The sequence below is a fragment of the Triticum dicoccoides genome, chromosome 2B, assembly GCF_002162155.2.
Source record: "Triticum dicoccoides isolate Atlit2015 ecotype Zavitan chromosome 2B, WEW_v2.0, whole genome shotgun sequence".
NCBI classification, from domain to species: domain Eukaryota; kingdom Viridiplantae; phylum Streptophyta; class Magnoliopsida; order Poales; family Poaceae; genus Triticum; species Triticum dicoccoides.
In genome coordinates this window covers 202104096-202120101 of record NC_041383.1, presented here as the reverse complement: position 1 = coordinate 202120101, position 16006 = coordinate 202104096, and the positions used below count along the sequence as shown (strand labels likewise).

The window sequence follows — 16006 nt, the reverse complement described above, 5'->3', positions numbered from 1 at the left end:
AGTGTAGCATTTTTTATAGTGATCTTCAACACTTCCTTGCCATCGGGTTGCTTCTCAAGCACAATCTTTCTTCCCAGGACCTTGTCGCCCTCCTTGCTATTCCTGGGTTCACCAATAACAACATTATCTTTATTAGCGGATTCGGCTATGTTAGACCGAATTAACATTTTCTTCCCTTCCAAGTCCATGGTGTTTATCGGGAAGGGTTGTTTATCAACTTGCATCTCAGCAAAATTCAATCATCCGTCATTAATGGCTGATTGTATCTGTCGTCGAAAAACATTGCAATCATTAGTAGTATGAGAAAATGAATTATGGTACTTGCAATAAGCACGCCGTTTTAGCTCCTCAAATGGCGGTATGGTGTGTGATATTCTAATCATCTTGTCTTGCAAGAGAGCATCAAATATTTTATCACACTTTGATATATCAAAAGTGAACCTCATATCCTCATCACGATTCTTGCGAATCGGCTTAAGAGCATTGCACATATAGGGTTTGGCCTTTGAGGACCAAACGAATTCAGTAGTATAGACATCAACCTCATCGTCCGAATTATCATCATTGTGTTCAATCATATGCATTCTAGGACGATCGGTTGTAGACCTATGAACCTCTTTACTTCGACTCTCTTGAGCCAACGCCTTTGGCAAGACTTGGTTAATATTCAAAAACTCATAACTTTCCAACCTCTCTTTAATGTGAGTTTTTAAACCATTAAGAACAAGATCCGCCAAGTCTTTCTCAGTTATCACTAAGCTATAACATCGGTTCTTTATATCTCTAAATCTCTTGACGTAATCGGTGACCGATTCATCATGTTTCTGCCTAACCGATGTAAGATGTGACAACTTTAGCTCATTATCGCCGCTATAAAAGTGATCATGAAACTTTTGCTCTAATTGCGACCATAAGAGAATTGAGCCATGTGGTAAAGCAGCAAACCATGAAAATGCGGTACCACTTAAAGACAAGGGAAATAAACGCACTTTCAACTCTTCTATGGAACCTGCTTCACCCAACTGTGCTAGATACTGACTCACATGCTCCCAAGTTGTTTTCGTACCCTCACCACTAAATTTAACAAAATCAGGAACCTTATAACCTTGAGGGTAAGAAATTGCATCAAAGTGTTCAGGATAAGGCTTTTGATACACACGACTCTTTACTTTTGGCTCGTTTCCAAAAGTTTCTAGAAACATCTTATGCAAATCCTCCCTTAATTTAGCTAAAATTGGATCCGAGGTAGATGAAGATGTTTGTGGCAATGACATAGGAGCAACCTGAGTACTAGCTATTGGTGCAACTTGTGGGATGGGCGCCGAACCATAATTCGGCGGAAGACCAAACATATTTGCGCCTATGGGTGGTGTGACAAAATGATTCGGCATTAACGCCGAATTGGGCACACTCATAATAGGATTAGGGTATGTAGGTGTAGTCATAAGCTGGTTGGTTTGACTAGGGTAAAAATTCAACGGCATACTATATTGTTGTTGTATAGGAGGTGCCGATGAAATAGGTAAAGTTGGACTAGCGTTTTCAGATACACCAACAGTACCACTAGATGACGGAGGCATATTTTTCTGAGCATTAGCACTAGCCACAAAAGAATTGTATGTCATCACATTACCCTTGCTAACAAGACTTTCAATCACAGCCACTTGCTCTGGAGAAAAAACTTTACTCACAGTGATTACATCTTGTTCGTCGATGAGAGGAGGGAAATTGACGTTTCCAACAGGAGTGATGTTGCCTTGACGGTCCTTCTTGAAACTTGAAAGAAACGCCTCCAAATCCTCCTCCTCGCGCTTCTTCTTGAGCGCATCAAAAGCCTCTTCACGCTGCTTCTTGCGTGCTTCGTAGGCTTGGCGATGTTCATCCGATAGTTCATCAAGACCGGGCTTAATGATGTTATCAGTGCTAACTTCTGAGGGCTTGGGGAGATCCGACATGGTTGATGATGATTCTTGATCTTTCGTCCCCAGCGGAGTCGCCAAAAAGTGTGTTCGCACACGAACACGTCACCGTGTACCTCCAACGCCGAGGGTGATGCACCGCAGCTCACGTCGAAGGAGACCCGTCCGGAAGCGTGGTACGCAAGCAATCCAAGCAATCCGGCGGGCGCTTTTGAGCACCCGAAACCCCACGCGCCCGGGAGGGACCCTGTCTGGACGCACGGCGGCTATGGGCTGCCCTAGGCCGGTTCGCCCGCCCCTAGAGCCTCGAGGATCGCTGCCCTTCAACACGAAGAACGAACGAAGAACGAGAGAGAAAGAACAAGGGAGAGATGTAAAACTAGGGTAAAAAGTAGATTGATTGTTTGATTGTGTGTTGTTATTCAATCGGCCGTCACCTCCTACATATATATGAGGCGGCTGGACTTTTCGTACAAGAAAAGGACTCAAATCCCGTCCAAAACATCAACAGACAACCTAACTCGGACTACGAGGGCCAGAACTTCCGGTCAGCCCGGAATTTCCGGGCTAAAATTACATCAAGTTGCCCTCTTGCACAGCTCCTGCAGGTCGCATACGGCTTCGGATCGCGATGGTCCTAAAAGCAAAGTTGTAGACCTTGCAATGTAAAAAAATTCATTAGTTGAACAGTTTTTTATCCGAGGTCATCTTGATGTCGAAACTGGCCCCGCAAATCTGCAAATAATGTTAAAATTCCAGTTTTCGGGGTGCTCCGCGTGCAAACTTTCGGTTTAGCCCGGAACCTCCCCGGAAGTTTTGCCCGGAACTTCCGGGCTAAAATTTTGCAGCAGACTGTTTTGGCTCTAACTTTTTCATACGAACTCCGATGGAGACGTTCTTTATATCAAATCGATCGTTTCGACGAGACGAAGACAACCCGTGTAGAAACTTTTCTCATAGGAGGTCGTCTTGAAGGCATAATTGGCCGAACAATACTCTGAATACAAAATCATAATATTTTGAGCATAGTTTCGGCCCTTGAGATGAGGTCGGATGGCAACAACCCAAACTTCAAAGATGTTCATATCGATAATATGAAACTTTTTCATGTAGATCACTTCTCTATTTGTGACCATCTTAATCAAGTTCTTAACCGCGCCAAAATCTGGTGTCAACAGAGGCCTTCTCAATTATGTTTTTGACCATGCGAAAATCTGGTGTCAACACCGCCTTGCTGTAATTAGAGCATCTACCGTCTGACATCCTCAAAAAAACAATACGGACGTGTTCGATCAGTGACCGGACATTTAAAAAAATAACCCAGCCGAATCACTTATATCATCCCTATACGCCCAATCTATCCGTAAAGACATAAGAGCTCGCGGACAATGAGCCAGTAGTAGGTGTCCAGTCCACCTCCGATTATGTAGATATGGTTTGTCACAGTTATTGCGTGGAAATATCAGAGCCCGTGGTAAGCGTCCGGTACACCACGAATTAGCTGCAGGAGACTCTTGGAAAAATCTCAAGCTCGTATGTGGACGGTGGCAACCTGTTATGTTGGCTACGGCACCCATCCAATGCTAAGCTCATGCTTAGCCAGTAAAGACACCTGAACGCAGCCTCCGAGGTGGCTGACCGGGAACAATGAAAAACGTTGTTAGATGATGATATCACCTGCTGGAAGTTGACTGCAAACAATTCATATTCTGCTGCTACTGCATATGTATGCCAGTTCATTGGATCCATCCCGTGACTTCTAGGCCATCTCCAGCGCAGTTCATCAAAATGAACACATGAACGTGTCCACGGACAACGGATAAGACCATAAGGGATGGCCATCCAACCGTATGCAGCAAATGTCCGCCTCGGGTGGCCTCCCTTTGACATGCATATTTTGATCAATAATTGTTTGTTGCACATGTAAATAAGTGTAAGCATATGCAATTACAAACAAAAAGCTTCAAATGATTTTAAGTTTTTTTTTCCGAAACGGGTAATGATTTTAAGTTTTTTGAAGTTTGGTCGATCCCAAAAGTTGTTAGCCTGGCTATCTGTGTAAAAACCTGTTTTCTCCTCCAAGACCGGTTGTCCGTGCAAGTTCTTCACTGTGCGGCCGACCCCTCCTCACTCGGCTCCTCCAAATCGGCCACCAAATGCTTCAACTGCCAGTAGGCTTGCACTGTCTTCGCTGCATCAGTATCGAAGTCCGACATCTTATGGTTAACATCTTGTTGTCCTCCGAAGTGTTTGCAAGCTCAACCTTCTTCTCTTGAAGCTAGATCGACTTCTCTTGCGCCATGGTCAACTTGTCAAACCTCTCGGCCTTCTTTTCCTCCTTTACGGCATTGTACTCGACGCATGTCTCTTCCTTTGCCATGATGTCCCCGAATTTCCCTATCATCTTGCTCGCCACCCATTCTTGCTTCTCTTTCTCTTCCTCCCACCGCCTTCCCGGTTCCTAGCCATCCTTTTGGTCAGAGCAAGGGCATCTCCAATGTAGACCCCTAAAACGGACACAGTATACGTCCGCGGACGCGTCCGTGGACAGTAATACGGGAGACGGCCATCCAACGGTTCACGCATACATTTCAAACTGGATTTGAACAAACCGGACGATTTTCATGCAAACTGGATGGTTTTCATTTGAACCGGAACAAATTCAATACATTCTTGACATATTTCAACTAAACAAAAGCGGACAAGACGTTTTAACCTAGTAAAAATGATCGTAAGCCGTGGCGGCATCCATGGGCCCTATAGAAGGAAGGGCCCAAAATACTTGGAGCACAAGAGAAGGAAGCCGGTGTCTAGGAGGACTCCTCCACCGCCTTAGATACCGATTAGGATCTTGTGAACCCTACCCCACACACTCTTTAATGCGAGGGCAGGTCTAGAAAATAAGCGCACAATCTACTCCATTCAACATAGCTATGATCATTACGATCTTTCATATACTCATTGTACTCCATCCAATCAATATATTAAGAGTAAGAGTAGGGTTTTACCTTCATCTTAAGGGACTGAACTGGGTACCGATTTCCTGTTTCACCTCTGGACTTTCCGGCTAGTCGTCCTAAGGGTTCGCCAAAATCTACACTGACATGTAGAGCTACATAGTTCTACACATCTATCATGTTGTGATACCCGAATAATAAAGAGAAGAAGATCACACCCATACCTATATATGTTTTCGACATTTGTTCTTTCAAACTCTTATTAATCACAATTCACAATTAATGCACCACCAGACACTTAATTTGGAATATTTAGTCGAAGAAAAGTACTCTTTCCGCGCTAGCTTGAGCTCGGGATGCTTGCCCGCGTAGTGCTCCACCATATCCTGCATGTTGGTGTGCGCGGTGGCGCAGAGGTACCGGCCGGCGGCCACGTCGTGCTGGCGCTCCATGCAGAAGACGTGCGCCTCGCTGACGTCGTCGACGTGCACCACCGGCACGGCGCCGAGGACGGCCTGCGTGAACCTGAGGGCGTTGTGGTAAGGCTCGATGCCGGTGAACGGCGACAGCATGAAGTGCTGGCTTTTGTTGATGTAGGGCAGGAGGCCGAGGGTGTCTCCTGCTACGAGGCCCAGTAGCAGGACGATGATGTCGAACGCTCTGCCCTCGGAGGGGCGGTCGTTGTACTTGACTAGCTCCTTCTCAGCGATGCACTTAGAGGAGAGGTATTCCTGCATATATAACACAAGTGAACACAGAGACGTATTGCTCTCTCAACGAAAATGATGAGAGATTACCTGATAGTACACCAAATGAGCAGGCTTGTTGAGCAATGCTTCAAATTTTGAGTAGAAATATTGCGACAACCAACATGATGATGTTGAATGTGCTCAATACTTTCACAACTTTTGGAACATTTTAAAATATGCTAGGAGGTCTGATGCACCGGTAGCACCACAAGCACCGATGCACCGGATTAGTTCCCAGCGCTTCATGCTGCCGTTCACCGGCATAGAAATTGTTTTCTTAGAAGTAGAAATTGTTTCTAGTCGACATTCATGGCGTTGATAAAGCTCATCTCATTCATCTGTATTCGCATGTTTCTTCTTAGTATTAAAATTGGATAATGTTTACCATCGAGAGAAATAGTTATTTTACTACAGAAAAATCGAAAGAAAACACTCACGTGCATGAATTCGTTGTTGTGATCAATGGGGAGGCTGAGCGGGGTCCAGCAGGATTCGTTCACAAACTCTTTGTACCCCTCCCCGTCCTCCCGGAGCGGCGACGCCGTGATAACGGAGCCTGTGCTGATGACACGCCTCACTGTCTTGGACCGCTCGCATTGCTCCAGGATGGCGCGTGTTGCATCCTCAATCGCCTCGGTGGTGTCCTTGTACTGCAAAATCAAATCAATGAAAAGAAAGGCATAGCATGACTTGGCTCAAAACGATTAAAGAGAAAGGTGACATCAGTATATGTTGTGATTTGTTAACAGCATGCACGCAACTCCCTAGGTAACACGAGAAAGCTCCTGCATCGGTGACTGTCGGCCGTAGCCACGGTTATTTTCCGACCGTGCAACCATCATTGTATGAATCCCACACTATATTATTCCTCCTCGCGGGTTAAGGCGCACACACATTTCAAGATTTAACTATGGCCATCAACTAGACCGGGATTAGTTCATTGACATTGATTTTTATGTAAGCACGGCCAACGCCTCTAGGTTAGTGCAAAGTGTAATACAACAAACTATCGATATATCAAAAATCAGTTAAGATAGATACATAAAATGAAGACATCGTGGATTGCCCAAATTGGAAAGGCGATAGGACATTTCACTTTCTTTCCAAATATTTATGTTCATGACTCAAAATATAAATTATGTGACTTCAAAATTATATCTACGGTCATGCGGCGGACCGTAGGGGCCACCGGTGAGCGCGTGTCCAGGCACAAGTGGAGGTGGGAGCAGCGGGGTGCGGTTGCAGTTGGTGGGGGATGTCGGACTGCCGGCTTCTGTGGTGGTGTTTCAGCATGGGGGCGGTCTCTGGCGGGGATGGCTATTCGGTGTTGCTGGCATGCATGGTCGGTGGCTTTTCCTCTAGTGGACCAATATTGAGCGTGTCGCGATGGACTGTCCTGTTGCAGTTCGGCTTGGTCGGTGTTCATGGATTCGGATGAAAGTCTTGCTGACTTTGTCGGTGCGACCAACGATGGTGTTCTTCGCGTCATTCCCTAGGTGGCATTGTTGAGAAGCATTGGCACCCCCCATCCAATGGGGTCCATTGTGAAAACCTCGACTCGGCTTGTCGGCTGAAACTCTGGCGGTATTTTTCCATGTCGTTTCCTTCTTGGAGCCACGATCTTTGGAGTTCTGTCTCCATGGTTGGCGCATTGTCACGCCCAATATGCGACCCTATCCAAAAGGAACTCGAAGGTCCCACCAAGGATAGACCCGCATATTGAAACGCTTTTGCAAGGTGAATATCATTACATCAACATTACATAATAGATGGGGTTACATACAAGAGGCATACAATGCCACACGAATACAACATCACGTTACATAAGAGCATCATCCGACTACGGATGAAACACAAACAGAAACTCAAACGACATCCATCCTGCTAGCCCAGGCTGCCGACCTAGAACCTATCCCCTGATCGAAGAAGCAGAAGAAGAACTCAACACAAGCAAGCATCGCTCTCGCGTCATGATCATCGCATAACCTGTACCTGCAACTGTTGTTGTAGTAATCTGTGAGCCACGAGGACTCAGCAATCCCATTACCATGGGTATCAAGATTAGCAAAGCTTAAAGGGAAAGGAAGGGGTAAAGTGGTGAGGCTGCAGCAGCGACTAAGCATATATGGTGGCTAACATACGCAAATAAGAGCGAGAAGAGAGCAAGCGGAACGGTCGTGAAACTAGCAATGATCAAGAAGTGATCCTGAACTCCTACTTACGTCAAACATAACCCAAAGACCGTGTTCACTTCCCGGACTCCGCCGAAAAGAGACCATCACGGCTACACACGCGGTTGATGCGTTTTAATTCGGATCTGGTGTCAAGTTATCTACAACCGGACATTAACAAATTCCCATCTGCCTATAACCGCAGCACGGCTTTCGAAAGTTTATACCCTGCAGGGGTGTCCCAACTTAGCCCATGATAAGCTCTTGCGATCAACGAAGGATATACCTTCTCCCAGGAAGACCCGATCAGACTTGGAATCCCGGTTTACAAGACCTTTCGACAATGGTAAAACAAAACCAGCAAGACCACCCGATGCGCCGACAATCCCGATAGGAGCTGCACATATCTCGTTCTCAGGGCAACACCGGATGAGCAATCCGTACAACTAAAACCAGACCTCAAGTTTCCCTGAGGGGGCGCTGCAAAGGGCTCTAGTTCGGACCAACACTTAGACAAGCACTGGCCCGGGGGGGGGCTATAATAAAGATGACCCTTGGGTTAATTACTCCCAAGGGAAAAGTAGGTGGTGGTGAGGCAAATGGTAAAACCAAGGTTGGGCCTTACTGGAGGAGTTTTATTCAAAGCGAACTGTCAAGGGGGTCCCATAAATCACCCAACCGCGTAAGGAACGCAAAATCCGGGAACATAATACCGGTATGACGGAAACTAGGGCGGCAAGAGTGGAACAAAACACCAGGCATAAGGCCGAGCCTTCCACCCTTTACCAAGTATATAAATGCATTAATAATATAAGAGATATTGTGATATTCCAACATAATCCTGTCCATCATGGGGCAACCTTCAACTTCACCTGCAACTAGCAACGCTATAAGAGGGCTGAGCAAAGCGGTAACATAGCCAAGCAACGGTTTGCTAGGAAGGGTGTCAAAGGTTAGAGGTTCATGGCAATTTGGGGAGGCTTGAGGAGCAAAAGATAGGTAACGCAGCATAGCGATAGAACGAAACAACTAGCATAGCAATGATAGTAGTGAGATCCAGGGTAGCGGTCATCTTGCCTGAAATCCCCCAAGGAAGAAGAACGAGTCCATGAAGAAGACAAGCGGACGTAGTCGAACGAATCCTCACAACTCCGGAACGAAACCGAAGGCAACCCGGAAAGAAGCAAACAACATGGTAAACAAACATCACATAAACATGGCATGACGCACACACAAGTATGATGCATGTCCGGTTTAAAGAGGCATGGCATGGCAAAGTGCAACAAACAATACTACAAATTAAGTGGAGCTCAATATGCAACGAGTTGCATATTGACAAAACACCACATGGACATATTTAGTTTAATCTCCTTTAGGTACACAACAATATTAAATGTTGGTTAACATGGCAAGAGGTGAAGCATAACAAAACTATACCATCTAAACAATTTAAATGGGGCCGGATATAGCAAACAACAAATACGGTAAATCCCCATATGCATTTAGCAAATTAATGGAAACAACAAATATAAACATTTTAAATGTTGTTATCATGATGCGAAAGACAATGCAAGTTTTAAGCAATTTTATGAAAAAGTTGACATGAGCATGTTATGAAGCTTTTGTTACCGTGGTGGAACAAAAGGGGTGCCACGGCAACGACAATGAAAATGGTGCCACGGCAACATCCCGATGATCCGACAACTCGTCGCGATGTCGGTGCAAAAGAAAGTGTGGATGAACGGTTCATGCAAGGATGGTGGGGTAATCCCGATTAACGGGTTCCCACGGGTCGACGGCATGGCAAACGAGGAGGAACGTGCAATGACAACTCGGACACGATGCACACACGAGCATTTCATACAACACACATGCATTCGTCCACGGGCGGTCGTCTCGGAGTTATACCTTCGAAGCGTGCGTTTTCAGAGCGGATCGGGTTCGATGCGGTGTAGGGGAAGTAGTTGTACACGTTCGCTTCGGAGAGGTACTTGACGAATCCAACATCTTCGGGGCGACGGCAGTGGAAGTAGTGGTACACGGCGACGTTAGTCGTACACGAGTTGTAGTCGAACTTGACGGAGCCAACGTCCTCGAGGGTAGTCGTGGTACTTGGGGTCTTCAGACTTGTTGGTCTCAGTCTTGGCCATGGTACAGTGGCTCCATGAACACAACAGGGCCAGATGGATGCAAGGCAATGGCAGCAACGGGTCAGAGCGCTTGACCGTAACCGAAGTTAACAGGTGCTCGAGGACAGGGGCGCTCGGGGCAGTGGTGTGCAGGACGCAGGTGGAGGGGTTGATGGCGACGGCGGCGAGGTTGGCTGCTTGCTGGAGGTGGGGAGCTCCGGCAACGACGAACTGCAGGAGGCCATCCTTGGAGCGTCGGCGCTTGAGGCGAGGAGCAGGAGACGATGCAGACGAAGTCGTGGGGCGCAGGGACCTGCTCCGTTGAGGCATGAGGGGGCCGGGGTGCACGGAGTTGCGACGGTAGCCGGAGGCGAGGACGCGGGGTCGAGGCAGAGGCGACCGGCGGGGCAGGAGCAGAGCAGCAGCCGCGGTGGGACTTGCGCCTCGATGAAGAGCAGCAGCAGCGAGCGGCTCCAGGAGAGGGCATAGAGGAAGGAGCTCTGGCGCGGTTGCCGTTCGTCTTGGTCGTTGGTCGGCACCACGTGGAGGAGCAGGGTGTCGTGGTTCTAAGCCTGACAGTAGAGTGGGGGGTAGGTATGGAGAGGCAAGGTCCTAGCTATGGAGAGGTTGTAAGCACAAAGGATGTACGAGTTCAGGCCCTTCTCGGAAGAAGTAACAGCCCTACGTCTCGGAGCCCGGAGGCGGTCGAGTGGATTACGAATGTATGGATTACAGGGTGCCGAACCCTTCTGCCTGTGGAGGGGGGTGGCTTATATAGAGTGCGCCAGGACCCCAGCCAGCCCACGTAGGAGAGGGTTTAAGGTGAGTTAAGTCTGGGGCGTTACTGGTAACGCCCCACATAAAGTGCCTTTACTATCATAAAGTCTACTTAATTACAGGCCGTTGCGGTGCAGAGTGCCTCTTGACCTCCTGGTGGTCGAGTGAGTCTTCGTGGTCGAGTCCTTCAGGTCAGTCGAGTGAATCCTCGTTGGTCGACTGGAAGGCGACCTCTTCTAGGGATGTCCTAGGGTAAGTTACTTGGAACAGGTCCATGACCCTACCCTAGGTACATAACCCCATCATTAGCCCCCGAATGGATTGAGGCTTCGAGTGAAGAAGGAGTTGATGTCGTTTCCGATTAACCTTTGCGCTCTAGTTGTGCGCTGTTCTGGATCAAAGAATCTCTTCGTTGACAGGGAGCAATTTGTCTTCGGTCGACTCGATCCATTCTATTTTTGCATTGAGTGATCTTTCGAGCTTCGACGATCTCCGAGCGACGGATCGCCGGAAACACCGCGTCTGACAGACTGATTTGTTGCTCGCGGATTCCGCGGGGTGCGAAATTTGGGGGCGCGCGCGAAGCGGGGCAGACCGCGGCGTTCGGATGGGACGGGGCATAGACGCCTCGATCTCCGCGCCGCCTTTTTCGCCACGTATCCAGTCCTCATAACTGCTCCCAGATATGATTAGATCGACCGGGCCCACATGTCAGCCACTCGGAAGGGACCTTATAAATGTGCCCGGCGAGGATTTCTGTGCTGCGCCTCAGCATTCTCCCTCTCTCCCTCTGCTTCCTTCCTCCCTGCTCAGCGTGCTCGCTCTCGCCCCCGCACCACTTCCCTTCGTGCATCTCACCGGCGACCATGGCCAAGGAGAAGGCGGCGGCGCTGGAGCGTGCCAAGAAGGCGTCGGCATCGGAGAAGGCGAAGGGGAGATCCACCAGCCGCAGAGGGTCCTCGTCCAGATCCCGCCTGCCGAAAGGCTGGGTCCAAGGAGACTGGATCCAGTCGACCATCACGGAGAAGGACCTCCTCGACATGGCCAACGAGGGCTTGATCCCTCACGGAGCTGCGAGGTTGCCGGGGAAGGAGTGGCAGCCACAGCCAGAAGAGGGTGAGTGTGTGCTTCTGGCCACTCATGTTGACCGTGGGTTTTCCTTGCCGCCAAGCATTTTCTTCCGTGGCTTCTTGAATTTCTTTGGAGCGCAGCTCCACCACTTTACCCCAAACTCCATTGCCTATCTTGCTGCGTTCGTGTCCATGTGTGAGGGTTTCTTGGGCTGTCGACCGCACTGGGGTTTGTTCAAACGTATCTTCACGTGTCGCTCTCAGACCGTGAAGAAGGCGAGCCCAGGTGATGAGAAGACCCGAGTCGTCCAAATGTGTGGGGGCCTGGGGATTCAGGTGAGGAATAATAGCACCTTCCCGCCCATGTCCTTTCCCGAGTCCGTCAGAGGCTGGCAGTCGACTTGGTTCTACTGTCAGGTCCAGTCGACGCCAGGGCAGTCGAGTGGACTCCCTCCGTTTACCATGGACCGAGTGAACAAGCCCTCCCCTCTGAAGCTGATTCCGGAGGAGAAAGCCGACGTGAAGATGTTGATGGAGCGCGTGGTGCAGTTGGTTCGGGAGGGGGTGACGGGCATGGATCTTCTGGAGGTCTTCCTCAGGCGTCGCATCCAACCCCTTCAATTCCGGAGCCACTGCATGTGGTTGTACTGTGGGCCCGAAGACGAGACTAGGGTCCATCCAGAAGAAGTCGATGATGCCACTCTGGAAAGATGGATGGTAGCCGTTACCGGAAACAGGGACAACCCGCGTGGAGCCAGAAGGATTCCTCCACTCGACCACAACAGCGACCCAAACAAGGTACACTTGCTCTGCTTTCCATTGTGTCCTTGTCGTATTCATTTCTGCTAACCCTGCCGACTGGTCGACTGATCCTTGTTTGGGCATCTGCTAGGCCTTCACCGAGTTGTACTCGATGCCCAATGGGGCACAAGCTTCGACTGAGGAAGGCGAGGCGAGCGGGGGCGAGGCGAGTGGGGGCGAGAGCCAGGAAGAGGAGGAATGGGACTCGGATGCTGCAGGGGATGATGACGACGATGATGATGATGAAGGTGATGAAGATGACATTGAGGACGAGGAAGAAGAGGAGGAGGAGGTCGTTCCACCGCGCTCAGAAAGGCGGTCGAAGCTTGTCCACGACCCTTCGACCGAACGTGGTAAGGGGGTTGCGACCGCCACTCAGTCGACCAAGCGCCCTCGGACCACCTCTCCGGCGCCGACTGAAAAGGCGCCGAAGCAGCCCAGGGCAGCCTCATCGAAGCCGACCAAGCTCCTGCCGAAGATGAAGGTGTCCATCCCCACCATATCAGGGTAATTGTGTTGCTCATATTTTCTTATTCTGTGCGAACTTTATCTCTGGTCGACGCTGAGGTTAGTCGACTGATCCTTTGGAGTTGCAGTGCTGCTACTTCTGAGACCTCGGCCCGGGCCGATGACCACGAGATGGAGGATGCAGCAACTTCGAATCCAGGTACTGTGTTCTTAATACCATTCTTAGTCGACTGACTCGCGATCTCTGATCCTGATCCTTCTCCGCAGCTCCACCCAACACTGTTATCGATCTTCCTGATGATGATGAGGATGAAGAGCCGCTGAAGCACAGGAGGAGTCGGAAAGCGTCCGCCAGTAAGGTGCCTCAGGATGTGCCGGCGCCTGAAATTCTGACTGTGGAGGAAGAGAACACCACTCGACACACGGTGACCTTCGCGAATCCACTGACGAGTGCTCAGCAGCCTTCCCTCTTCATGACGCACCACGTCCCGGAGGACCAAGCTGGCGCAGCGAAGGAGGCGATACGCCAGGCGGGACTCATGATGGAGCAGCTGAAGACCATCCGGGACGCGAGCCAGGCAGCTTATGACGCCAGTTCTGCCCTCCAAAGCAATGTCCAGGTCAGTCGACCGTTGTTTGTTCTGTTGGATATGCTACCAAAAACTTTTCTTTTCCGGAATTTATATTAGTCACCCACTGGGTGTGTCGAATAAACTCCGTGTTAGCGGGGGCACGCTGAGTGCACCCGCTGGGTGTAGTCCCCAAGGCTAAGGTCGACTGCTGGCAGTCGGCCTTAGGCTTTATGATGTCAATCTTTCTCTCAGTCGACTGGTCGACTGGATTTCACAAACCGGTGGGGGCACGCTAAGTGCACCCACTGGGTGTAGTCCCCAAGGCTAAGGTCGACTGCTGGCAGTCGGCCTTAGGCTTTATAATGTAAATCTTTCTGTCAGTCGACTGGTCGACTGGATTTCACAAACCGGTGGGGGCACGCTGAGTGCACCCACTGGGTGTAGTCCCCGAGACTGTGGTCGACTGCTTGCAGTTGATCACAGTCTTAGAGAATGCATCTCGCACGCTTTTTTTTTGAGGTCGACTGGTCGACTTTGTCTTCAACAGGATTAGTGGGGGCACGCTGAGTGCACCCACTGGGTGTAGTCCCCGAGACTACGGTCGAATGTTTGTATTCGGCTGTAGTCTTAGAAACGTGTGCTTTTCCCTTTTCACTCGGAAGTGAATTATTTTTGACATTTAGTCGATTGGTTCTTCGCAGAACTCTTGTGATCTTGTGGCTCGGTACTCAGAGCTGGAACAGAAGCATACTCAAGTCGAGCTGAGCTTGAAGCTGGTTCAAGAGAAGCTGACAAAGGCAAAGGAGGAGACCGAAGGTATGTTTGGTGAGACCCTGACGACTGCTTTTCCCCTTGCTTGTTTCAGCATCTGATCTTGCTGTGGCTTGCAGGTAAGGTAAGGGAGGCCCAGCAGAAGAAAGACCTTGAGCTAGCTGAGAAGATCAAGCTTGCTGACGAGAAGTTAGCTTCAGTCACCAAGCTCGAACAAGACAATACCAATCTGAAAACTGCTCTTGGGATTGCCAACAAGGAGGTCAGTCGACTGAGAACTGACAAAGCTGCCTTGACCGACCAAGTCAGCAAATTGACTGAGAAGAAAACTGAACTGGAGGCCTTCCTGAGTGGCCTTGCCAAGAAGCTGTTTCTTATGCTTGAAGGTAAACCTCCATGTTTGGCAAATATTTCCAATTGTGGCTTTTTCCATTCGACTATCCCCTTGACTTAGTGATCACTCTTGCAGAATTTTGTCAAAACTTCGAAGAGGAAACCAGCCGACTGGAGCCAAACCTTGACCCCGTCAATTCTCCGGTGAACGACGAAGTTGCCATGGATGTTTTCCGACTGGAGTCTCGTGTTGCAGCTGTCGTGGACTATCTCACAAGGCTGAAGGTCGCCACATCTCGCATCGACTCGACGCTCTGGCCTGAGGAGACACTTCAGAATGACCTTGAGTCGCTGATGGCCCGCTTGAACACGATCCCTGGTCGAGTGCAGGAGTGGAAGAAGTCCTCGGCTCGGTGTGGTGCAGATGTCGCTCTGTGTCTGGCCCGAGTCCACTGCAAAGATGCACGAGAGGAGAAGCTGGCGGCCCTTCGGGTGGCCAATACCAAGAAGCACGACTTCAGGTCCTTTATGGAGACTTTCCTTGCAGCTGCCACTCGGATTGCCGACGGAATTGACCTTGATGAATTTGTTGCACCTTCCAGCCCTCCACAGGAGGGGTAAAAAACTTCTTCTGGCTCGACTCTTTAAATTTGCCTCGGTATGCCGAGTGGAATTGTAACCGACAAACTTTAACAGGCTTGACGCCTAAGCACTTTCGGTTCCTTTAGATATCGATTCAAACTTGAATTTGGCGCTTGAATACGATTGCCTTCGGCTCGGAATGTCTTTTGCAGGTTCAAAGCAAGGTGCCTGTGCTGCAATCGACTTATTCTTTAGTCCACTTAGACGAGCACTGGGCTGCAGCTAAGCCCCCCGAGTGAGAGGGTTGCTCTTCACTCGGTAGGATTTTGTAACTTAGGCGAGCACAGGGCCGCAGCTAAGCCCCCGAGTGAGAGGATTGCTCTTCACTTGGTAGGATTTTCACAACTTAGGCGAGTGCTTGGACTGCAGCTAAGCCTCCGAGTGAGAGGGTTGCTCTACCACTCGGTAGGATTTTTATAACTTAGGCGAGCACGAGGCTGCAGCTAAGCCTCCGAGTGGAAGGCTGGCTCACCACTCGGTAGGATTTTTACAACTTAGGCGAGTGCTTGGACTGCAGCTAAGCCTCCGAGTGGAAGGCTGGCTTACCACTCGGTAGGATTTTTGTAACTTAGGCGAGCACGAGGCTGCAGCTAAGCCTCCGAGTGGAAGGCTGGCTTACCACTCGGTAGGATTTTTACAACTTAGGC

General features: G+C 49.5%; 1 protein-coding gene across 1 annotated transcript; it reads right to left on the bottom strand.

Annotated features, from left to right (window-relative positions):
* Nucleotides 1–5142: 5142 nt before the first annotated feature.
* Nucleotides 5143–10255, bottom strand: LOC119360782 (putative anthocyanidin reductase). Its single transcript, XM_037626282.1, has 3 exons — nt 10028–10255; nt 6063–6275; nt 5143–5607 (listed from the first exon to the last, which is right to left on the bottom strand). The coding sequence occupies exons 1-3, from the start codon at nt 10253–10255 to the stop codon at nt 5143–5145; spliced, it is 906 nt and encodes a 301-aa protein (XP_037482179.1).
* Between the last annotated feature and the right edge of the window lie 5751 nt (nt 10256–16006).